Source organism: Boleophthalmus pectinirostris, unplaced genomic scaffold (assembly GCF_026225935.1).
Source record: "Boleophthalmus pectinirostris isolate CB_2022bp ecotype Guang Dong unplaced genomic scaffold, ASM2622593v1 HiC_scaffold_5, whole genome shotgun sequence".
Taxonomy (NCBI): domain Eukaryota; kingdom Metazoa; phylum Chordata; class Actinopteri; order Gobiiformes; family Gobiidae; genus Boleophthalmus; species Boleophthalmus pectinirostris.
Genome location: NW_026571404.1, coordinates 24,600,028 through 24,622,793, shown reverse-complemented (window position 1 = coordinate 24,622,793; position 22,766 = coordinate 24,600,028). Strand labels below are relative to the sequence as shown.

The 22,766-nt window shown below is 42.4% G+C and overlaps 3 protein-coding genes across 4 annotated transcripts; 1 reads left to right on the top strand and 2 right to left on the bottom strand.

The window, feature by feature from the left end:
* Nucleotides 1-715: 715 nt before the first annotated feature.
* Nucleotides 716-3,215, bottom strand: LOC110157079 (cytochrome c). Of its 2 annotated transcripts, none has more exons than XM_020921336.2 (3): nucleotides 3,076-3,215; nucleotides 1,748-1,922; nucleotides 716-1,291 (listed from the first exon to the last, which is right to left on the bottom strand). In XM_020921336.2, exons 2-3 carry the CDS (start codon nucleotides 1,914-1,916, stop codon nucleotides 1,146-1,148), a joined length of 315 nt encoding a protein of 104 aa, XP_020776995.1. In that variant the 5' UTR covers nucleotides 1,917-1,922; nucleotides 3,076-3,215; the 3' UTR covers nucleotides 716-1,145. The 2 variants fall into 2 exon arrangements, with proteins under 2 accessions (XP_020776995.1, XP_055018827.1); XM_055162852.1 differs by having other exon boundaries at nucleotides 3,009-3,152.
* Nucleotides 3,216-6,509: 3,294 nt separating this feature from the next.
* Nucleotides 6,510-13,178, top strand: rbm45 (RNA binding motif protein 45). Its single transcript, XM_020921154.2, has 11 exons — nucleotides 6,510-6,884; nucleotides 9,270-9,392; nucleotides 9,468-9,594; nucleotides 9,669-9,788; nucleotides 10,063-10,218; nucleotides 10,476-10,605; nucleotides 11,428-11,521; nucleotides 11,979-12,139; nucleotides 12,226-12,301; nucleotides 12,373-12,504; nucleotides 12,936-13,178. Exons 1-10 carry the CDS (start codon nucleotides 6,609-6,611, stop codon nucleotides 12,487-12,489), a joined length of 1,380 nt encoding a protein of 459 aa, XP_020776813.1. The 5' UTR covers nucleotides 6,510-6,608; the 3' UTR covers nucleotides 12,490-12,504; nucleotides 12,936-13,178.
* zc3h15 (zinc finger CCCH-type containing 15) lies at nucleotides 13,175-18,105 on the bottom strand. The gene is made up of 11 exons (XM_020921202.2): nucleotides 17,900-18,105; nucleotides 16,947-17,048; nucleotides 16,768-16,876; nucleotides 16,530-16,682; nucleotides 16,363-16,454; nucleotides 15,993-16,175; nucleotides 15,714-15,794; nucleotides 15,575-15,640; nucleotides 15,393-15,509; nucleotides 14,594-14,717; nucleotides 13,175-14,528 (listed from the first exon to the last, which is right to left on the bottom strand). The coding sequence occupies exons 1-11, from the start codon at nucleotides 17,972-17,974 to the stop codon at nucleotides 14,368-14,370; spliced, it is 1,263 nt and encodes a 420-aa protein (XP_020776861.1). The 5' UTR covers nucleotides 17,975-18,105; the 3' UTR covers nucleotides 13,175-14,367.
* Between the last annotated feature and the right edge of the window lie 4,661 nt (nucleotides 18,106-22,766).

Here is a 22,766-nt window from a genome sequence, read left to right as displayed (position 1 = left end):
ATGTGATGGCTAGGGGGAGACAGGGTCTCCAGTCCAAAATGGTCACCAAGCTGAATCGGAATCCTCTCCTTGAAGATGACATCTTCGGACTGAAGGATGGGCGAAAGACAAGGGTGGGCGTGAGGGGGTTGAGAGAGCTGCCGTGGACGGTGCTGTTGGTATAGGCAGTATAAATAGGGCTTCTGAGTAATAGAAGGCATTGCTGAGATAAGCTGTGGTTGGCTGTAGAGGAGGCTGAGGTGTGGTCCAGCTCCTGAATCTCAGTTAATCATATTAACGCCATTTCATTAGTTGGTGTGTGCTGCAGGCCTGTCTTCAGTGAACTATGTTCATTATGCTATTCTTTATCAGTCTTGATAGGTGATTTTCTACTGTTAACATGCTCCAAAACTGACTTACACAGCAGTAAAAAAAAGCTAGCACTGAATCTCAGCAAAAAGGTATAGGGTTCAATTCCTGGGTCATCCAGGCCTCCTTGTATCTGGCTTTTCCATCTGAGGTCATCCTGAGCACAGCAGCATTTAAAGATGGCTCAAATACAGGGACAAATTTCTCTACATGAGTAACACTTAAGTGTACCCTAACTTTCCTATACAAGTTAAATCAAAGGCTTTTTGAGAAGATGGGCTTTTCAAACATAAGATTTTTAACTCTAATGCACTCACTGATCACCTTAATGAAAAAAAAGAATAAATAAAACAATTAAATATAAAAATAAGTGATACTTTAAAATATTTTAATCAATGGATAAATTCAACTGACCATCTCTCATGTGCAATAATCGAATTACATTACAGATACAGGTGAACTATGAGGGGCACAACCAGACACACACTCATTAAAATAATTTTAATAATAGTAAAACAGGTCACATGTGATGGTCAGAACCAGGTTGCACAAATATTCTGAACTGTATGGCGAGGTTACAAACCACAAAAAGGCGCATGATGCGCAGTGTTGGAGCAAGATTGTTCCCATCAAATGATGACAAAATTTATAGATTCACCAAAAAGATTAGTGCAGGATCATTTAGACAACCGCTCGGACTAAACATGGATTCAGCACAACCACCAAATCCCAAACTGACCATTTAAAATAAGTGAACAAAAACATCAAATTAAATATTTTATACTGTTCTACATATGTTATGAAGTTGCAGACTTCAGGTATGCAACGACATCCTGTCGCTCGCCCTTCTTCTTGATGCCAGCAAAAATCATTTTGGTTCCAGGAATGTATTTCTTGGGGTTTTCCAAGTATTCCATCAGGGTGTCCTCACTCCAGATGATACCTGGATGCATGAAATACATACAATATGAGATAAAATCCAAACATGCACCACAGTGACTGTTAGTATCCATGTCATAAGCTTTTAGGTCTATGCAGTTTAAACATGTCCATTGTAACTGCTTTAAAATTTCTATGAAATTATAATAATAATATATAATAATAATATAATTTAAGTTTATAGTAGCTTTGACTCAGTGCAAGAAAATCCTATTTATTTACGTAATATTCATAGTAATAATAATATAAGTCAGTTCTTGATCATTTTGAGACTAGAATTGTGAAGGTGTATGAGTTGACACTAAAGTAATTATGGACCAGTCAAACCAAATAAGATATCTTATAGAGACCATGGCTGCTAATTAGCAGGAAAATAACCTCCAAACCATTCTGAATTATGGCACCTTCAAACTTTAAATTTCTCAGAGGAAGGGAAGAAATGATAGTTCAGGAAACAAACCTTTGCTCTTGTTGGCGTCTGTGTAGGAGTATCCCTCTGCCATGCCAGTCTTGCGGCCAAATAGCCCCCACAGGTTTGGCCCAACTTTGTGCTTGCCCCCTTCCTCTACAGTGTGACACTGGGCACACTTTTGTACAAAGGCCTTCTTTCCTTTGGCAATATCACCCATAATTTACTGTCGAGAAAAAGAAGCCAGTGATCAAGACTCTGCCCTACTACAAAGTACATTTACAACCTGCATTAAGCAGTAGTATCAGAGTATCTGATCTATTCTTGGAGAGCGCTCATAACTTCTAGGGTGACCAGCGCCATCTTTGAAGGTCATTTAAGGTAACTGACCCAGACAGGCCGCTATTCCGCAAATGCCCTCGATTAAATCACCCATGACAAGTAATGCTAACACCAAACACAATTGTTACCTGTAGCTGTTCTGGCTGTTGGCATTTGCCGTGTGCGCTACAGGGGGTGGCCCACATGGAGCCATAATACGCTTAAAGTTTTTTTTAAGCCTTGTGTGGCTTTCGCATCAACAACAACAACAAAAAAATGTATGTTTAAACGACAGAAGATATATTTTAGATATGTAGGTATGAAACCATAAAAGGAAGGGAACGGCTGAGATAGGTAACCTCAGTGTCCTTATATGACCCTCAATACATAATGTTAGCTTAAGGGAAACGAAAAGGATACCGAAAGGGCTGACAAGATAAAAGTAATACACGTAGTCGGTGGTCTAACATGTGGTGCTTGTACATCGATCTGATCAACAAGTTATTACAAGTAAAGTTACAAGAGATGCAACCAAAACGCCACCCTGTTCCCACTCCAACATGGCGGACAGATGCGTTAGCCGGCTGTTTCCGCATCTTTTAGATTCAAGGACACTTACACATTCAGTAGTTAGCACATTTTAACAATTTGGAGGACAGTTTCTGTAAGTAAACAGTAAAACACCTAAAACGTTTTAATTGTAGAGACTGCCAAACCACAAAACACTAGTTCACATGAGGTCACACAGGATGCAAGCGGGGGGGTTGGCCGCGCGTTTGGTAATCCACACTGACAAGGATGCTTGAATGACGGAAGGTCGTTTCTCCTTGTGCCGCTACGCCGTGTCACCTGCTAAGTCTGGATCAGCTCGATTAATCATAGCGGGGTTCAGTGACAGAACTGCCCACACAGTCGTCCCGATCCTCATATGCCTACTACCCCCGTTCATACCGAGCTAAGCTTCACGTTACTAAACAACGAGCGCCCTCACTTCATAACTTCTCTTTACAGTCTTCCTTCAATGGCCGGCCCAGGCTGAAGAGCAGAGCTGCGCTCACCTGTCCGTGTTAGTAGGTCACCGGTACCGAGTGCCTGTGGAGTGGTCCGTGTAGATGCTCAGACGCCGGTAGACAGTTCTGATGTGGCGGCGGACGCAGAGGTCACTCCTGTTTAGCGGCACCGGCTGTTGACGTCACCCTGTCACGTGTGCATGTGTTTCCCTCGTAGCTTTATATCGTTCAGTCAAGTGGTCAAACGACGTTATTGCCCTGTGATAATGCCTCTACCTCTGAGCTCTAATGTCCCTGGCATCAGCTGCCCTGCTGTGTCGTGTGTGTGGCTCTCACGTAGGTCTACAGCCGAGAAATGTTCCTATAAACCTATAAAGATGTCTGTCTGCACAAATATGCAGCACAGTTTGTAGTTAAAACATTATAGTATCCAAATAATTCATTAGTATTAGATTAAATAGAAAGTTCTAGGCCTAGTTGATGAACAGAGGAACAGAGCAGGGATATTGGAACAGGGTTCGTGAGCCTATTAAGATTGTTTGGAGGGCCTCATCTAGCCCCCAGGGTGCAAGTCGCATAGGGCTGAGCTAAACTAAGACAATATCATCATAGTTTTTACATTTTTATGAATTGTTTTGTGTTACATCATAAAATCGAAGCAAGTTCTTAGTTTGTGTATTTTGTTTGCTGACAATTGCAATAACACATTCTGATTCTGATACCAATCCAAAGTCCAATGCGGAGATTTAAATGAGTTTTTACATGTATTTGTAGTAGGCTACTGAAGAAGTGATGTGAATGAGTAAAGCATGTGTCTCATATTCTTTCTTATATTGACCATCCTGCGAGGCTGCATTGTCCACATAATCACAACAGCTGTTTGTATTGTTCCTTTGGTAAAAATGATAGAGTCAAACATCATAGATGGGGTCTAATTTCAACTTAAATATGGTATGTTTTAAAATTGTTTAGTCCTTACACTTTGATGTATAGTTTTCCATTATTTCACTTGCTTCTATTTAATGTCTTAATAAAATCTTTGAAATTGTAAACATTGTGTTTATGTCTTAACAAAGTCAATAATTTATTTGATGTTTGGCAGGTCAGGATTGGAGACAAACAAGAAGGGCCTTGGTGAGAGCTCATCAAGCGCTTATGAGACCTTCTTTTGATTATGGATGTTTTGCATATACAGTATATCTGCTGCTGACATTTAAAAAGCTCAAGCATTGAGAATATGCTGCGGAGCATTCAACTCATTGCTTTTAACACCTCTACAGGTTGAGACAGAGGAGCTCCCTCATGTCAAAACAGTTAAACTCATGCTTCCATATTGGATTCATTTTCAAGGACATAATGTTTCTCACCCAACAAAGGCAGTACTTCAAGATTGCTGGTAGCAACGAGAGTTAGATTTTTTCAGTTTCTGATAGATCTGTGAAATAAAAGCACATCATTTTGGCTTTACTGATGTTAAATGTCCATGGTTTATTGCTTCAGCTCTCGATCTATTTTTCCCTCAAAGAAAAGAAAAGATCCACCCCAGAATGGTTTATAGTGCTAGTATTTTAAATGGCATGTGGAAGGACTAGTGCTGCTGTAAACATTCCACAATATGGCATTAGCATCAAAAGAGTGCCAGACCATCTTACGTTGTACACTGTTGAAATAATTGCCTTTGCACTTTCCCTTAATTGGTTTCTGGTTAAATATACATAAAGCTATTGTTGCATCAGATAACCAAGCTGTCCTGTTAAGTATAAAAACTGTAGGATGGATTTTCTTCTTCAAAACCAAATGGGAATGAAATGGGTTCCTGTTTCATTCATAGAGAAGAATTCATTATCTCACGATTGAGGGTTGGCCATACAGGTTTGAACTACTCCCTCTGAAGATTGGCAAACACTGTTATGGAGCTTGTGACTACTGCACTGAAACAGTAGAGCATGTCAAGTCAAGTCAAATTTATTTGTACATTTAAAAATAACCACAGCTGACCAATGTGCTGACAAAAGCTCAATACAAAATATATAAAATAAACAATATACAGCAAGAAAAACAAGATTAAGATAAGATAAGATAAGTTTTAAAAAATAATAACTGAAATTGGAAGGTGTTGCCTCTTAGTTCGTCAGACTCGGGGGCATAACATGTTTTCATTAGTTGACATGTAGTGCAGCCTTTCGAGATGATTTGTACCCAGGAACCAGACTTTGCTGCTACTCCTCTGGTTGGTAAATGTTTGTGCTTAGGAAGGCTATTCCAAAGTTTGGGAGCTACAAAGTAGAAGGCACTGTCTCCTATGGGCTGTAGGAGCTCTAAAAGTACGGTGCGGCTAGGCCATGTAGACTTTTAAAAACAAAGTTGGTTTTTTTTATGCATTCTAAAATTGACATTTAACCAGTGGAGGGCTAATACGTTCTCACTTTCTGGTACCTGTCATGAGACAGGCTGCTGCGCTTTGCACCTCCTGGAAGCAGCAGGGAGAAGTCTGGTCCAGGCCAGACCACAGTGAGTTACAATAGTCCAGCTTGGATGTAATAAAAGTATGATTTTTTCAAAGTCTCTTACAGCTGTAATTTGTTAAGGGGTGGATCAATAATAATAATAAATAATAAAAAGCCAAGATTTTTTTAGATGGGACAAATAAAATAATTTAGGGGGAGGATGGGGCAATTGCACTAGTTACACAATCTAAAGTGCTTTGGTCACTAAAGACAACTATCTCTGTTTTGTTTTTATTTAGGTTTAAGAAAGAGACCTATATGGGAGGCCTCATTTGGCTTAAGTAGGAGATAAGTCTAAAGGTCAACCGCAAAACAAAGAAAATGTTGTCCCTGTGGAACTTAGGTATATAGGTACAGGGAAGATAAGATGGGGGTGAGGATGGACCCTGCAGAAGCCATATTTCAAGGAGCATCGGATACAAAAGAACAAAAACAAAAGAGCTGTGCCACTGATGTCTACACAAGACACAAAGGGCTACAGTTAAAAACAAATCATTAAAAACTTAAAAGTGCCATCGCCATCTGTGTGCTGTGGAGTGAGTTAAAACTGACTGAAATTTCTCTGTAATTTTATTTAGTTTAAGGTGCAATCGCTTTTTCTAGGGTTTTTGATAGGACAGGTACTTTAGTAATGGGCCTAAAATTCGACATTCGTGTTTGAGAGCAGCTGGAACATCCAAACATGAACAATTTATAAAGTCAACCACACACACCCATGTCCTCAAGTACTGTGCCCATGACGACGAGGGAAGACCACTATGCTCAGCAGTTGCAAAAGAAAAGCTTCCTTTTATTAAATTATATGCTGAAAAATTCTTCAGAAACCATATGGAAACACCTCTTTGTATTCATGAAAAAGACGAAATTAACTGGGCCTATGCACACACAAACGGGTATACACACACACCAGTCCAGTAGGTGGCGGTAATGCTCGGTTTGACGTTTGCCTACAGCCAACTAAACGTAAAAGAAGAGGAAGAAGAAGAAGAAGACGACGACGAAGACGAAAACGAAGCGTGTTCGTAGCTTAGTGGTGCAGCTGCATTGTTGGCAAAAGGAACGCATTAACGCAACATGGAGGATTGCACATCAAACAGAGGACCGGAGAATCTCGATGATCCCCCAAACAGTCGGCTTTTCATTGTGAGCAGCCGCACTGTGACTGAAGAACAGATACGCGACAGTTTCAGCGCTTACGGAGACATTCAGGGAATATGGGTGGTCAAAGACAAGAACACAAAGGAGTCCAGGGGTGTCGCCTATGTGAAGTACGCAAAGTCTTCGCAGGCCTGCCTAGCCATGGAGACGATGAATGGACGGCTTCTGGGGGAAGGATCCAAACCCATCAAGGTAAGAATCTGAGCCTTCATGGACCAGGCCGCAGTAACAGCGTTTCTTTTGTTCAGTTGTAGTTAGCGCTAATGGGCGCCGAAATATACTGCTTAGGTAATTAAAAGAAAACCGAACGGAGGAATGCCCCTTTTCTTAAATATGCACAGCAATACCTTTTGGACCATTTTAGTTTCATTTTACACTATGACCTTTTTTAAAAAATAAACTGTCCTTATATTTTTTATTGAAAGCATACGGTTCAGACACGTGACCTACATGCAAACCAACGGCCATATTGGATCTGGTCGAATCTCCGCTGAGCTGCAGAGGCCTGCGCTAGCGCTATGGCTAGCACATAGCATTAGGTGCTGGGATTTAGATAGTGAGGATTCATATCAGAGAGACTCCTTTTTACATTTAAACTAATTGGATTTCTGCACTGAAGCTAGTAACCCAACTGAGACACTCATGTGAGGCATTCTGCGCTCTTTGATAATAGTCTAGGCACAGTACCAACACCAAAATTAAAATGGCCATCATGTCCAGAGTTTATGTGTTTAAGAGCAGGTGTTTTTATTAAGAGGCATCACATGAGAAGATACAGCACTATTGCATACCACAATTAATTACCGGTGGTTATTTACAAACAGGTACAGCAAGCAATACGGCGGCAGGTCCTGTTTCACAATGGAAATTCAATTAGCTCAGGGTTAAAGAATTAAGTCAGAGTTAATTTTTCAGTTTTGTTAAACAGGTTTGGAACAGAGTTAGAAAACTCAGATAATAAAGCAACAGTTTAGCAGAAGACACAAGACTTTATCAATGGCTCCCAGAAAAGAGGATTCACCATGGCAAAAGTAAACCAGAGGAAACTTCCATTTTAGAGGGACAGGAAGTCATGTGACTGTGGATAAGTCAGATTTAATATAAACATATGGAGGAACATATTTAATCAATTTATCCTATTTTATTAAGATTCAAATAATATTACTAAAAATGTCTACATCATTTTGCGCCAACAGACAACAAGTGTTCTTATTAAGAGGCATCACGTGAGAAGGTCATGATGCTAGAACAGTACACAGTGAGTACAAAAAAAATGTAGAAATACACATGAATGGAAGAAAATATGAGGTGGACAAAATCCATGTCAAAATTAACAGTCGGTTTGTAATATTTGCTCATTTTTAAATGGATCGGGCCACAGCATACAGCACCATTACATGTCACAGGTAATAACAGGTGATATCTACAGGCAGAGCAAGGGAGACTATGAGGAAGAGACTGTAAAAGATCAGGGGCAGGCCCTGTTTCACAAAGGAAGTCCAGTTAACTCTGGGTTTAAGAGTTAAGTCAGGATTAATGTTCCCTCAGACAGAGAACTCAGTTTTCTGTTTCACTGTTTGGTGTGGTCGGGTTTAGTATAAAAGAAATGTGGAGCACATTGTTTAATCAGTTTATTCTATTTTATGAAGATTCATACGTACTACTACATAATTTTGCTACAGCCTACTTGGATAACAATATTAAACTATTTTAAAATGTTAAAATGGTAATTTTAATATTTATGTAAACACCCAACACATTTTGCAAAATGTGATGATCATGCTTCTGAGTCTTTTGAATAAAATAATTGTAAATGTGTACGAGTCAAATCATTAAACTCCTGCCAAGCCTAACAAAGTGCACGTGGTCCATCAGTGACTGGCCAGTCAGAGCTCTCCTTCAGGACCAGACTCTGGTTAAAATAGAATATTGCTCTTTGGACCAACTTTCTTGCATGACCACAACCACTTACTTTTTTTTAACTTTATTCAAACTCATTAATGTTTGAAAGATCTGCGGGAAGTGCTGTGCTTTAGGATACTTTGGGTTTCTGGTTCTGATGGCATCCTTGTGATTAGAAAGTCTGTCCTTGAATCTCCTTTTAGTCTTTCCCCCATAGAAGCAATCACACGGATAGGAAAATTTATAAATAACGTGAGTGGTGTTGGAGTTGGCAAAGTTGTGGCAATGGAAGGTCCTGGATTCAGACGGGTCTTTTAAAGAATTCATTTTGAGGACATTGACACAATGCTTACATGAACCACACAGAAAAGTACCAGTTGGTTTAAGGAAAAAGCCTTTCCATGTCTTCTCATGTGATGCATTTTAAAAAAGAACACATTGTTGTCTGTGTCTCCCCTTAAAGGACACACTTAAAGGACCCATTGATGCACACACCCTACTTGTTTTATTTAAAAGATCAAATGGCACTAAAGCAGAACATAACCACAAATGATAACTAACTTATTATGGACTGTGTGCCAGTGTTTTTACTATCACACTGAACAGCAGATTTTACAGTTAATGATACACAAACAAATGTTTTCATTTTTAACTGGATACATTTCACTTGTGCAGGTATTTATTGCCCAATCCCGAAATTCAAGCAAACACAGAGATGTGGAGGATGAGGATTTGACCCGAATCTTTGTCATGATCCCGAAGACCTTCACAGAGGAGGACCTAGTCCAAACCTTCAAGGTACCAGAGACAAGCACTCACTTGCTTATGTCTGCAAAAACTGTTGCCTCATTTATTGAACTCTCTCTTCTGCAGGAGTATGGAGATATTGAGTATGCTATAGTAATCAAGAACAAAACGACTGGGGAGAGTAAAGGTTTGGGCTACGTTCGATACTATAAGCCATCTCAGGCTGCCCTCGCCATAGAGAACTGCGACAGATGTAAGACCTGTTGCTTTTATCCAAATGGTTTTGAGCCTTTTACAGTATGTTACTATAAACTCTGTATATTGCAGCCTACAAGGCTGTGGTGGCTGAACCTCGCACTAAATCTGGAACTGGAGATGACTATGGTACTGCAACAGCTGCGTACATGAACACTGGAGATGCCATGAGCCAGTACAGCTTCCCCACAGGTTAGCTCGATTTCCATGTTTTATCATATTATAGAACTAGACCAGAATTCAATCAAACTGTGTTTTCAATACTTTATAGACTATTAGTTTATAGCTACCATAGACTTATAGTAGTATTACTGTAATTCTTTTATTATTTCGTTCTAAATCATTTATCCCCTATTGCTAAATCTTATTAGCATGTTATGTCCTACAGCCATAAAATAAAATAAAACCTAGTCTGTGTGTGATGGGTTTGTTGTTTGGGACATCAGCTGATGTTGTGTGTGTGCAGCGGACGCGTCCGGTTACCAGTACCTGGATTACCGATCTGGGGAGTATACCCGCAGCCTGATGGTGAGCACGAGAGCTGCACTGTCCCAGGAGCAGTACTTCGCTCTGTTTGACCTGATCCCAGGCCTGGAGTACTGTGAACTGCAGCGAGACTATGGTATGAAAAAACTTATCATACACTTCCCATCAGGTCGGGGACATTACGCACAAATGTTCCTGCTAAGAATCACCTTTGGGGATTTACAGCTAGTTATACTAGTTCAATGTCCAGTCCTCTTAAAAAATAAAAACATTAGGGCCATATATAGAGCTCCTGTGGGCAGTCTATTATAATCATTTTTAAATATTGACATTTAGTTTCTCTACAATTGTCACTTTTGTTTTATGTGTGAGCTTCATTGTAACTGTTCTCAGGTCAGGCACTGATCCGCTACAATAACCTGGGCTCGGCTGTCTATGCCAAAGAAAAGCTGAATGGATTTGAGTATCCTCCTGGAAACAGGCTGGTGGTGGCCTATTTGGAAGATGGAGAGGACCGCAGCAGGTAAGATGTTATTTTTTAAGGAACTCAACTGGAAATGTCAATCTGCTGTAATCTGCCTCAGGATTAAGCAGGGGCTTCATTAATTAATTTCGTGCCACTACACAAGGGAGGCCTTGTAATGGATAAAGTCAGGACTTAACATGGGGAGTAAGCATTTCAATTTTGTGCAGCTAAAACTTGAAAGAGTCTTCCTGAACATGTGAGACAGGCCTCTACTTTGACTTGTTTTAAATCCAGATTAAAAAACTGTTCTTTTTAGCTGTGTATTTTTGACTTAAAGGGTTTTACTCTGCACTACTCTCCTTGCAATTTTGAATTTTATAATGATTTATGTTTGTATTGTGATTTTAATGTCTTTCTTATTCTGTCAAGCACTTTGAATTACTTGTATGAATTGTGCTATACAGATAAACTTGCCCTGCTTTGCCTCGGCAGTTAAAGCCAAAGGATAAATATCTTTTGGTGTTGGTGCTGTAAATATGTTTTCAAAGAATGTGTTTTGTATGCATTGTATTAATATGACAATTTTATGCATGCACTGTGTTAGCGCTGCACATTTAATTTAAACTGAATCAAAATCTCAATTTGTATGGACACATTTAGCAAATTGCCAAGGCTGCATTTACCATAAGATATTTCCATAGATTGCCATAATTTCCTTCACAAACAACACAGTTTCCTGTCTTATTCTGCATAAGACAACTGCTAAAAACCCCAGCCTAGATAAGAGAGGGTCCTTTAAATGTTTCTCTGGGCCCATCTGAGTATATCAATGTACATATTTTCAGTGATGATCATTTTGTTTGGTCTGTGTTTCTGTAGCTCAGTGAATCGCATGGCCGTGCAGTACGTTTCGTCCCAGATGATGTCAGCTGTGTGGAGTGGAGCCTCCAGTGGTCACATGATGAAGGGCTCAGTGAGTGTTCGCAATAAGTCAGCACTCTTGATCACCGCTGATGAAACACAACGAAATATTGATTTCACATTGTCAAGTATCTCAATAATATCATGGCCGTTGTATATCAAATTACAATCCTCTTTCCTTAAAGCATTGTTTTATTGCAGCAAGTTAAAAAAGAGGGAACTGTTTAGTCGTGATTCTTATCTCTATTTAGACATGAACAAATCTTTAATGACAGAAATGGTAGAAAGGCAGATCTACAATTCTGTTGGCCTCTCCAAAATTTTGCAATATTATGATGCCAACCCGTGAGATTGGATATCATTACATCCTTACCTGTAACCGCATGCTCTCGCTGATGCGAAAGTCCAGGACTCTCTCCAGACTAGCAGTGGGCTTGGATTATTGGCAAAAGCAGCAGTGAAAGTGTGAGCGCCACAGGACCATATTTAATCTGCCTGTGACTCTGCAGGGTTACTCGGCTGTGGGCCCTGTGTCCACTCGCATTCAGACTGATGTCAACCTGCCTGCTCCACAAAAACTGGCTCCTCGAGACAGCCAGTCCAAGGAGCGCCTCTTTGTGGTTTTTACCCCGACCGTTCTGCCTCTGGATGTGCTGGAGGATGTCTTCTGGTAAGTGTTCCATTTTGAACGTATTGTCTTTTTATTATTTTTTGCCACACATTTCCCTTCACGTCAACTATTAAATGTCTGTGCAGCCGCTTTGGCTCTCTGATCGAAGTGCACCTGGTTCCTGGGAGAAAGGTTGGCTACATGAAGTATGCAGATAAGCAGGTAAGATATTGTTAATGTCACTTTTGTGTGTATACTGAATGTTTGTGTGTAAATGGAATGTTGTCTATTAGTGTGCAGACGATGCCATGGCAGCACTGCATGGGCGCTTTGTGAATGGAGTGAAAATGAAAGTTATGCTGGCAGACCCACCACGAGAGGAATCTCACAAGCGCCCCCGCACTTATTAGAGTGGTACTACAATGGTAAGTGCTCTAATTAGGCTACTAATTGTTCAGAGCATATGAATTTGTTTTCTTATGCATTCAGTAATGTATATTTCAGGGTTCCCACAAGTCCTAGAATAATGTAGAATATAATTTGATCCTACCCTTTTGAGATTAGCTGTTAAATGCAGGTGAATTAGCATTTTATACTCAAGAAAATATTTGAACAAATTTTGAGCCACACAAACCCTGTAAAGCTTGGAAATTGGTCTGTCTTTTATAAAAGGACAATTTACTTCCATTTATAGCAGTACTAATGTGAATATTCAAAAGACCTACAGTTCTCTTACAACTCAATCCATCAAAGGCCTCTGGACCTTATGTAGGCCAGAGTGGGGACCCTGAAGTGTTGTAATTGTCAAGGCAGACTGTAAACATTTGTGTTAACTGTGCAGCTTCTTGTTTCCTAGGCGACTGATCATGACACGTGACCTGACAAACCCGACCAACACCGGACATATCCTCGACCTCTGACCCGACATTTGACACCTGTCTGACCTTACTTGGGATCACTGACCTCACTGTGACCATCCAAATTTAGTGTTTTACCATATAATGCATCATATGATTCTCCAAGATTTTTTTTTAACTGTTGAATTACTGCATCCTGAGTTTTGTTTTAATGTGTCAAAATTAAAAGTGGAATTACTACATTTTGTGCAATGTCTTTATTTCTCAATTTGAAAAGCTTCAAGATGAAAAATCTGTTTTGTGAACCAGTGCTGTAATTAAATCTGCTTTATGCATGACATGCCTGTCTGGATGTATGCCACTCCCAAATGTGACCCTCTAAACATACCATTCCCTGTCTGTCTCTACTTTGTCTTCCAGAGTTTATACAATTAAGTCACACCTGAGTTAGTCCGATTTGATCCATCTTCATTCATACATTTCTACATTAAATTTACAACTCCAGTTAGCTATTATCTAACTAGTACGGCTGAGACATTAACTGAATTTAGATCTAAACATTGTGCTTTTTTTTTTTTTCCAAACTTTTTCTGATTGACAAGTTTGAAAATACTAGAGAAAACAGCCAAACATTTCAAATTTTAAAACTTTGCTTTAACATTTTTTATGAGTCCATCTTCATGAGTCTTATTCATTTTTTAGTAAATAAAAAAAAATGTCCACCCTTTGATTATTGCAGATAAACCATGTGAACAAAGGACAGACCTTTTTTCACTGTAAAATCTTACTAAAACGTCTTAATGCTGATGAAAGCAAGATTAAGGATTTAAGACTTTGGCCTTCTGTGTAAAAACTAACTTAGTGGGATGGGAGGAAATAAAATCATTAGATATCAATTAGCTTTAAAGGGCGTGTAGAGGAAGGCCAACAAAAGTACAAACTAGGGTTCTATAAATCCTTATTTTCAGTGTATTAAAGCACTGAATACTTGTGCACCCTCTGGTGGTCAGCAGGGATGAAATGGAACAATTCACAGCACCACTACAGGTGGCAGAACATATTTTAGTGAATTATGACATTTATTTTCCAACAGCAGTTTTCCGAGCTGGGCTGGCACTAGGATCATCATCACATGGGCTTGATTCTACAGTGCTCACACTGGTCTCACTTAGGCCCCGGAGCCAAAGAGTTTATCCCAGTAAAAGCATTTCTCTTTCTTCTCACTTTCACAACCGTAGAACTGTATGAACCCCTTCTTTTGGACTTCACATTAAACAGATGTATCTCAGACATTCGTGAGCTGTTGTGAGGGGCATGGCATTACAGAACAGAGGGGCAGGCAGCCACTCATCTTCCAGTAATGAGGCTTTATTTAGTCTGATAAAATTATAGTGTCTGATAGCTCCATGCAGCAGTCTGTTAGTCCCACTCTCAGTCCTCAAGGTCCAGGGTGTTTAGCTCCTCATCTAGCTCATCCAGGTCCTCTCCAGTGAACAGGTTCTCATCCACAGGTACCTCTTCCTCACCTCCGCCCTCCTCTCCTCCAGAAAGGCCGTTGGTCTCGCCACCACATGCTCCATTCAGCTGCTCATCTGTAAGAAGCAAAGTTCAATGTTCTGCACTTGCATTATGTGAAGTGTGTTTGTATGAAGCTCACCAGTTTCTGACGTTGGCGCGTTTTTGGAGGCAAAGCGGTCTACCGAGGCTACGGTAATGCCCGTGTTGTCAACCTCTTGTGGAACAAAACGGGACAGATCTATGTCCTGTACAGCAGCATCCACCTGTGACATGAGCACAAGAAATTGAGGCTGTTTTAGGTCTACTGCATTAATACAACGACGCCTTTAAAATATTAAATGACATTTCATACAAGCATCAGGAGCCAGGCACACTTAACAATCTTTACATCTATTGTTGGAAAAGCAGGTCACAAAGCGCACACAGTGGGACAGAACTACCTTGCCAGAGATGTATACTGGTTCTCCCTGCATATTCTATATAGAAAAGATACCTAAATCTGGTCACCACTTCCCCTGCTATGCTTCAGGCCAAAGCCAGGGCTGTGTTTCAGTGACATACATAGAAAACAAATGGTCTCATTAGTCATCATTTTGTAGATTCTTTCAATTTGGTCATTGATTCCACATAAATCTGCAATGTTCTTCAATCCCCTGAAATATCTCTGTCCTTTGTCGCTGTGAGCCGCCATATTTGATTTGATATGGATGGACCATGCGTGTGCTTGATTGGCTAATCCACCTGCCAATGACACCCATATGAACTCTGGGAGGTACAACCAGTGTCTGGACTCATATTTTTAAGGCAATGGAGAAATGTATATTCTTGGAGGGTCAGGTAAAAAACTGCCCAGGATTGGAGGGATTAAATTAGACAAATTGGCAATACATTAGAACAACAATACACTTCACGGTTGTGGAACTGCACAAAAACAATACCTCTGCTTCCTGCTCCTCCTCCTCCTCCTCTTCATCAGCATATTTCGTGTCATCTGCTTCAGCGTCGTCGTCATCCACCAGCTCTGGCCGGAATTCAAACACTTCGCGCCCGCTCACCTGTAGCACAGCACCTCAGTAACTGCTTCTGATGCACCTTGCAGCCAAGGGAATATGACACTTACCACCAGGGATTTTCCAGCTTTGAAATCGGCTTTCTTCTTTTCCATCTCCTCCCTGGCCCGGTCCACCTATGTAACACCACACACTTTTGAAACACTGGTTCAAGAGTATTTACAACAGTTAAATCTGAGGGACTCCAACCTTCTCCTGTCTTTTTCTCTTCTTCCAAGCCAGGAAAGTTTCCAGCGTAATTCGAGTGACATTTGGACCTAGAGCCGAGCGCTACACGGGAAAAAACAATTAAACAACAGAGTTAGGAAACAGTCTTTTGTTCTTTGACTTGAGCTGAAAAGAATTGAGATTGAAAAGTGCCTAAAGAAAGTATATACCACAACATTATTACCAACATTATTTTACGGTTCATATAATAGTGTTGGTTTAAATAAATGGGATCGGGTAGGTTTATGGATGTCTGCCTACCTCATTCTCGATGAGCTCCTCCAGTGAGATCTCCTCCTCTTTCTCTTCCTTTTTCTTGTCTTTCTTCAGCACAAAGCCAGGTGGAAGTGCATGACGGTACATACAGGTATCTCCTCCTTTTGGACACACCCAAAACCAGCCGTACTTATTACTCTCTATGGCCTCCAGGAAATATTTGCACACCTGGAAAAGATTGAACATAGTTCTTGCAACGATACAATTGTAAAATTGTTAAATTGCGCAGTTGACCTTTCAGTCGCAACAACCATTGCTATTATAATTCATCAGTAGTCGCTATTGCAAGTCAAGTTTTTGACATTGTCACCCTGCTAATAAAACAAAGAATACTGACACTGGAATAGTCACTCACAATTTGTGTTTTGGCCTTTTTCTTCTCAGCCTCGCCATGTTTCTTATTTACCACCTCCTCCAACTTCTTCTCATCCCAGTTTTCCATAGTGTCTGTGCCGTAAGAAAAATCTAATCGCACAAGTTCTTGAAGGCTTTTTCAAACAAAAAGAGTTTGTGAACCCTAACCTTTCTCCAGGTCCTCGTCCCTTTCATCAACATACATGTTCCTCTTTTCACACTTTCTCTCCATGGACAAGTCATGGCTGAACTTGCACTTGTCTCCCTTTGTGCACTGGCCCTGCTTGAAGAACGCACACAGAACTGACTTTGGATCCACACCTAAAAGTGACAGCAGGCAGACAAATTCTGTTTCAGTAATTCATTTACTATTTATACAGTGGTAGAAACTGAGTTATGTTCAGACCTTTGCTAACTTTCTGAGCAGCAACTACAGGTTTGAAGAGCTCATTTAGTTCATCCAACTCTTTCTTTTTGTCACCTTTTTTGCCCTTATCAGCTTCAGCCTGGGCCATCTGTCAAGAAATTTACAATTATAAAGGGAATAAAAAGAAAATCTTGAAGGATCTCAAGTAGCTCACTCACCTGTCGTGCACTCTGTTGGCCATACTTCACCTGCTGTGTAACATTCTTTATGAACTTTTGCTGTTTGGCTCCCTTTTTGTTTTTTAAGCCAAAAGTCTTGTCCTGAAAAGTTCCAATTCACTAATGAAAGATTTGCACTTTATTGTTATACCAGATTCATTTAGTGCCTTTGTGCACTGATGAGCTTGTGCGATTTTCACTATCCGCCAGGAACATTTCCTTTTAGGTATAAATGAATTTGTTTGTAAGAAAAAAAAAATCATCACCAATGTGCTGTGCATAGCTGTGCATAATTGAGATTCAATTTGAGCATGAGGTTTATTTTTCCAATAGGCTTCACTAAACATATTTTAGATCTGTGGTGAGACTAAATTAGAAAATCGAAATCATATTTACAATACAATGCAGCCCTATACTACACATACAGTCATTTATGATCATGTACAAAGTCCTAATGAGCTAATGTTAGATTTCCTGGCGAAGCAATTACGCGCGATATTGTTCTTGTATGGAAAAGGAAGGAAAATGAAGACTGTGATCCAAGGTTTTCAATACATCCTTATGAATGCATCAGGTCAGCACATGCCCGCAGAGTTACGAGGGACAAACTGACACAAACGTGGGGTTTAATTATAGAGGGACTGTGACAGATCTGATCTACTGAGTGTGTCTACAATCTAGTAAAGTCTAGTACACGTAAAAGCGACATGTTAGGAGCAGGCCGTGGGGGCTTCGGTCGCGTTATGCCGGTGGACACTGAGACAACCTCCACACATATCACAAACATAGGCAGTTATCATGCTCTGGTGGTGTTAAAAATGCTAAAGGAAATAAAGGAGGATAGAAAATCTGTAAGTTAAGTGACTTAGCAGTGTAGACTAGCCTTACATTAGCTTCCTGTGTTATCGGGCAGCTAATGCTAAGAAACGTTCTGGTACCTCGTGTCACTTTACCTCAATTATCTTTTCCTTTTTCTTTTCTTGAGTCTTTTTACTTCCCGTGGCTTGGACGGGTTTCTTCGGAGGCATACTGGCTCAGGGTTGACAGTGTACAGACAACCTACACTTGTATAAATATATCAAAATCAAGTGTCCGCGCTGGTAAATGCGCTCGCTGTCCAAGTTGCTAACACCGCAACGGCGGCGAAGCGTAGGCCACATGTGAGTTGTTGATGTGTTTGTGACGTCATTACGCTTGGCTGTAAAGGCTAATGGGTAATGTAGTCAATGGAAAGAGTGTAGTCAGTGAAAGAGCTTACATCTTGATATGGCCACTAATGTGACACATCTTAATGGCTTTGAAATTGACCATGACCATCATCATAAATTGATTATTATATTTTGAATGTTGTGGTAAAAGTATATGTTGTAGAATATTGTATATACAGCAGTGAAATATATTTCATGCTCATACTAAAACAAACAAATTCAATTATACTATGGTAAAGTATTTCCTATCAGTTCAATGTTTTTAATCTCTGTTTCAAAATATACTATGGATAATAAGAAGATGGACATAAGGGCATGATAAAGACCCTCTAAGTAAATACTGCACTTGTAGTATTAAGCACTGTGGCCTGAAATTATCCAAACTGAAATGTGTGTTTCTCTTTTATGGATGAATTACTTTCCTCTGGTGGGCTAAGTGTGGCAACCGAGGGGTTCAACACTCCGGGAAATGTTAAGTTTAATGGTGAGTTGCTGCAACAACGCAAATTAAATCTAAATGTAAGGCCCACAGGTAAGCATATCATTAAGAGAGCCAGGTTCCATCATTTGCACAAATCTTTATTTCTTTCTATTTTAAAAGACAGATTTAAGTGGTTTAAAAGTAGCTACATCAATAAAAAAAAAAAAAAATAAAAAAAATCAGCAAACAGTAAAACACTACAGTGAGAAAACGAGTACACAATATTGAAAATGCAAAACAAAGCCCCAAAACCCGAAGCAAAACTGAAGCAAAACAAAACAGAGCAAAACAAAATAAAACAAAAAGCAAAACAAAATAAAACAAAAAAAAAGCAAAACAGCAGAGGTGGTGTCCTCACGCCGCTGCAGGCCCCCGCTGACACCTAGAAAATTAAATTTTGGAATTAAAATCGGAGCCTGTAGTGCAAGGATCTGGGCTAAACATACCGTGGTTGAAGGTGACGGTGCGTAATCCCCAGGCTGAATCAAAGGCAACTACACAGGATAACGCCGTCCAGAAGTGGTCCAGACAACGTGGACCGGCACACGCTACAAACATACAATTTAGAGTGGTTTGGCACAGGTAGCACGTGATGATAAGGGTTTGGTTACCTGCCGCCGCGGTTTAAGGGACACGGCGGCGCACCGCCAAGCGCAATGGGGAGGGACTCGCTCGGCTCACCCGTGGAGCTACAGAGAGACACCGGTAAAAGTATGGGCACGGATGAATGAGTGGAGGAGTACCGGGCGTACATTACCTTATCAGGGGAGACGAAAGCGCGCCCTAGGTGCTGCGTGACTCGGAGACGCGAGGGACAGATGTGGTGAGAGTACCGGCCAAGCAGTGGCCAAGCAGCGGCCAAGCAGCGACACTAAAAGGAAACGTGATAGGAAATTTGATGTAACGGGCATGGAATTTACAAAGTGAAAGTTACCTGAGCTGGAGGACAGAGCGGCCACAAGGAGAGGCCCGGAAGAGCGTGTGAGCCAAAAGGGGGAACGACTGAGAAGGGAGCGCTTAAATAGCCCACCAGTGCAGCGCCACGGAACGCCAGGTAAGAGCACCTGCAGCCTAGACCCTCAAAGCCGGTCTTGCCACATTCTACCCCCCCGGTTTGCATCGTCGACCCGACGATGAAGAGACACATCTTAGCACCACGGTCTAAACACCACATAGGTGGCCCTAGATGACGATTCAGCCACATCAACTCCCCTAGATGGCTGTCCAGCTATGGACCTTGGAAGATGATGGGGATTTTGGTGGTGGCCAGCTGTTGACCGAGTAGACCTGCGCACGGTGACCTGATCAGGATAACAACGAGTTGCTGGCTCAGGTGCAGACGGCGCCTGGCCAGCCAAAGGAGCAAGAAAAGCCGCTGATGGTTCTGGAGCCCTAGAAACTTGCGATAAAGAGGCCTGAGAGGGTGGGGGCGGCACCACTACTGCAGGGAGCAAGGCTGCTGGGGGTGAGGCAGACACCTGCACAAATAAGTCATCCTCAAAGGACAGTTCGTCGTCCGGCACTGGAGCTGAAGGTGCAACAGGAGGACTCACGACCGGTAGGGGAGCCGGAGAGTCACTATTATGCAAGGGCTTCAGCAAGGACCGGTGTATTCTTTTCACTTTGGTCTGCTGATCCACTGGGGCTACAGTGTATACAACACCACCTTCTCTTGGGGCTTGAAGCACTACATGGGTGACTGGGCCCCACAGATCTTGGGTCTTTCGACGACCCTTGGCACTGTGGTCGCGAAGTAGCACCAGTTGGCCTTCCTTAAGTACCACCTCTCTTACGTTCTGGTCATGATTTGCCTTTCTGCGTGCAGCAGCTAAGCGTAGTCTCTCCCTGGCACCATCAAAGGCCACCTGAAGGCGTGCCTGGTGCTCCTGCACCCACTCATGCACAGTTCCCCCCACAGGTTCTGGCACCCGACTGAGTAGGAAGTCGATCGGCAGTCGCGGCTCCTGCCCAAACATCAAAAAGAAGGGCGACTCGCCTGTAGACTGATGAGGAGTGGTGTTGTAGGCGTACAGCACCTGAGGCAGGCAAGAACTCCAGTCTCTCTTACGGAATGTAGGCAGCGCACGCAACATGTTGTGCAGCGTGCGGTTGAAGCGTTCGCACTGCCCATTACCTGCTGGGTGGTATGGGGTAGTGCGAGACTTGATGATCCCGTACAAGCTGCACAACTGCTGAATGAGTTTACTTTCAAAATTCCGGCCCTGGTCGGAGTGGATGCGAGCCGGCACGCCAAACTTCGCAAACCACTCCGTGACCAGGACCTGCGCCACTGTAGAGGCGAGCTGGTTGCGGGTTGGGACGGCCAAGGTGTATTTGCTAAAAACATCGGTCATTATCAGCACATTCTCCAGACCATCAGGGGTTGGCTCCAGTAGTGTAAAGTCGACTGCAACAATCTCATTCGGCTGCAAGGCCAGTAAGTGGCTCATGAACGCATGCGCAACAGGTTGATTGTCCTTTGCATGCTGACATCTCTCGCAAGCCTGGCACCATTGGGCTACCTCACGGGACATACCAGGCCAATAGCACCTGGAACGCAACAGGGCTAAAGTCCTTTCTATACCTTGGTGTCCATGCTCCTGATGGACTTGGGTGAGGGCATCCTGAACAAGGGCTCTGGGCAGAAGAAGTTGATACACAGCCCCACCACCATCAGGACAAAACACCTGCCGATACAGCAGCCCCTCTAACTCAACCAAGCGGTCCCACTGGGCCAGCACTAAAAGGGCAGCGGAAGAAAGGGCTCGTCGCTCTATACGAGTGGGCTGTCGATTCTGTTGCCAGAAGGTCAGGATCTCCTGAAGGGTGGGGTCAGACTGCTGAAGCTCCCGGAGGTCAGCAGGGGTAACATAAGGGAGGACAGTCACCACAGACTGTGTTGCCCATGTAGCTACTCCTTGCAAAGCTTGCTGCAACTGCTCAGGCAAGCACGTGCCCAAGGCCCTGGATGCCGATACCTGTGAAGTGGTGCCAGGCTGACGAGACAAAGCGTCAGCGTTTTTGTTACACTTACCTGATCGGTACTTCAACTCAAAATCAAACGAAGCTAACTGGGCGGCCCAACGCTGCTCAACAGCTCCCAGTTTGGCAGACGCAAGATGGCTCAGGGGGTTGTTGTCAGTATAGACCATGCATCTATGGCCTAGGAGATACTCCCTGAACTTCTCAGTCATAGCCCACTTAAGGCCCAGCAACTCAAGCTTCCTAGAGCTGTAGTTGGACATATTACGCTCAGTCGGACTCAGCCCTCGACTGGCGTAGGCAATAGGCCGCACCTTCCCTTCCTGCTCCTGGGAGAGCACTGCCCCCAATCCAGCATGACTTGCATCAACCTCCAAAATGAATGGGAGGGAGAAGTCAGCGTAGGCAAGTACCGGAGCCATGGTGAGCTTGGCTTTTAGAGCCTCAAAGCTCTGCTGACATTCTGGGGTCCAGGGTCCAGCATCACTCCGGACGGGCCTTTTCCTGGACTTCTTACCAGTCAGTTCAGCAACTCTGCGATGTAGGGGAGCAGCCAGTTTGGCGAAACCCTCGACAAAACGTCGGTAGTAGCTGGCGAATCCAAGGAAGGAACGGAGTTCCGTAGCCGTGGATGGTGTAGGCCAGTTAACTACTACTTCAATTTTGCTGGGGTCCGTGGCAACTCCCTGATCGGAGATCACATGACCCAGGTAGTGCACCTCCCGCTGGAAGAAACGGCACTTGCTCAGTTTAGCCTTGAGCCCTTCTTTCTGCAACCTCCCCAGCACCACGCCCAGCCTCTCCAGATGTTGCTGTACCGTGGACGAAAATATAACAATATCATCCAGGTAAAGAAGGAGCGACTGGCATTGCTGGTCCCCAAAGACACGTTGCATCAACCGTTGGAAGGTGCTGGGGGCGTTGCAGAGCCCAAAAGGCATACGATTCCACTCAAACAAACCGAAGGGCGTACAGAAAGCTGTTTTGTGCCGGTCACTCTCTGCAACAGGGACTTGGTTATACCCGCTGGCCAGGTCCATAGTGGAAAACCAGCGGGCCCCTGTCAAAGCATCAAGTGACTCTTCGATTCGTGGTAGCGGAAAAGCATCCTTTCGGGTCTTCAGATTGAGTTGACGGTAGTCAACGCAC

Bases quoted from the DNA above. Each gene is read 5' to 3' on its own strand.
- LOC110157079 (XM_020921336.2), bottom strand. From the start codon at position 1,916: ATGGGTGATATTGCCAAAGGAAAGAAGGCCTTTGTACAAAAGTGTGCC. The intron at 1,292-1,747 runs GTTTGTTTCCTG...TCATGCATCCAG, and splicing joins AGACGCCAACAAGAGCAAAG to GTATCATCTGGAGTGAGGAC.
- rbm45 (XM_020921154.2), top strand. From the start codon at position 6,609: ATGGAGGATTGCACATCAAACAGAGGACCGGAGAATCTCGATGATCCC. The intron at 11,522-11,978 runs GTGAGTGTTCGC...GTGACTCTGCAG, and splicing joins GTCACATGATGAAGGGCTCA to GGTTACTCGGCTGTGGGCCC. The intron at 12,140-12,225 runs GTAAGTGTTCCA...ATGTCTGTGCAG, and splicing joins GTGCTGGAGGATGTCTTCTG to CCGCTTTGGCTCTCTGATCG.
- zc3h15 (XM_020921202.2), bottom strand. From the start codon at position 17,974: ATGCCTCCGAAGAAACCCGTCCAAGCCACGGGAAGTAAAAAGACTCAA. The intron at 15,795-15,992 runs GTAGGCAGACAT...TTTCCCGTGTAG, and splicing joins AGGAGCTCATCGAGAATGAG to CGCTCGGCTCTAGGTCCAAA. The intron at 14,718-15,392 runs GTATTGTTTTTG...CTCATGTCACAG, and splicing joins AGGAGGAGCAGGAAGCAGAG to GTGGATGCTGCTGTACAGGA.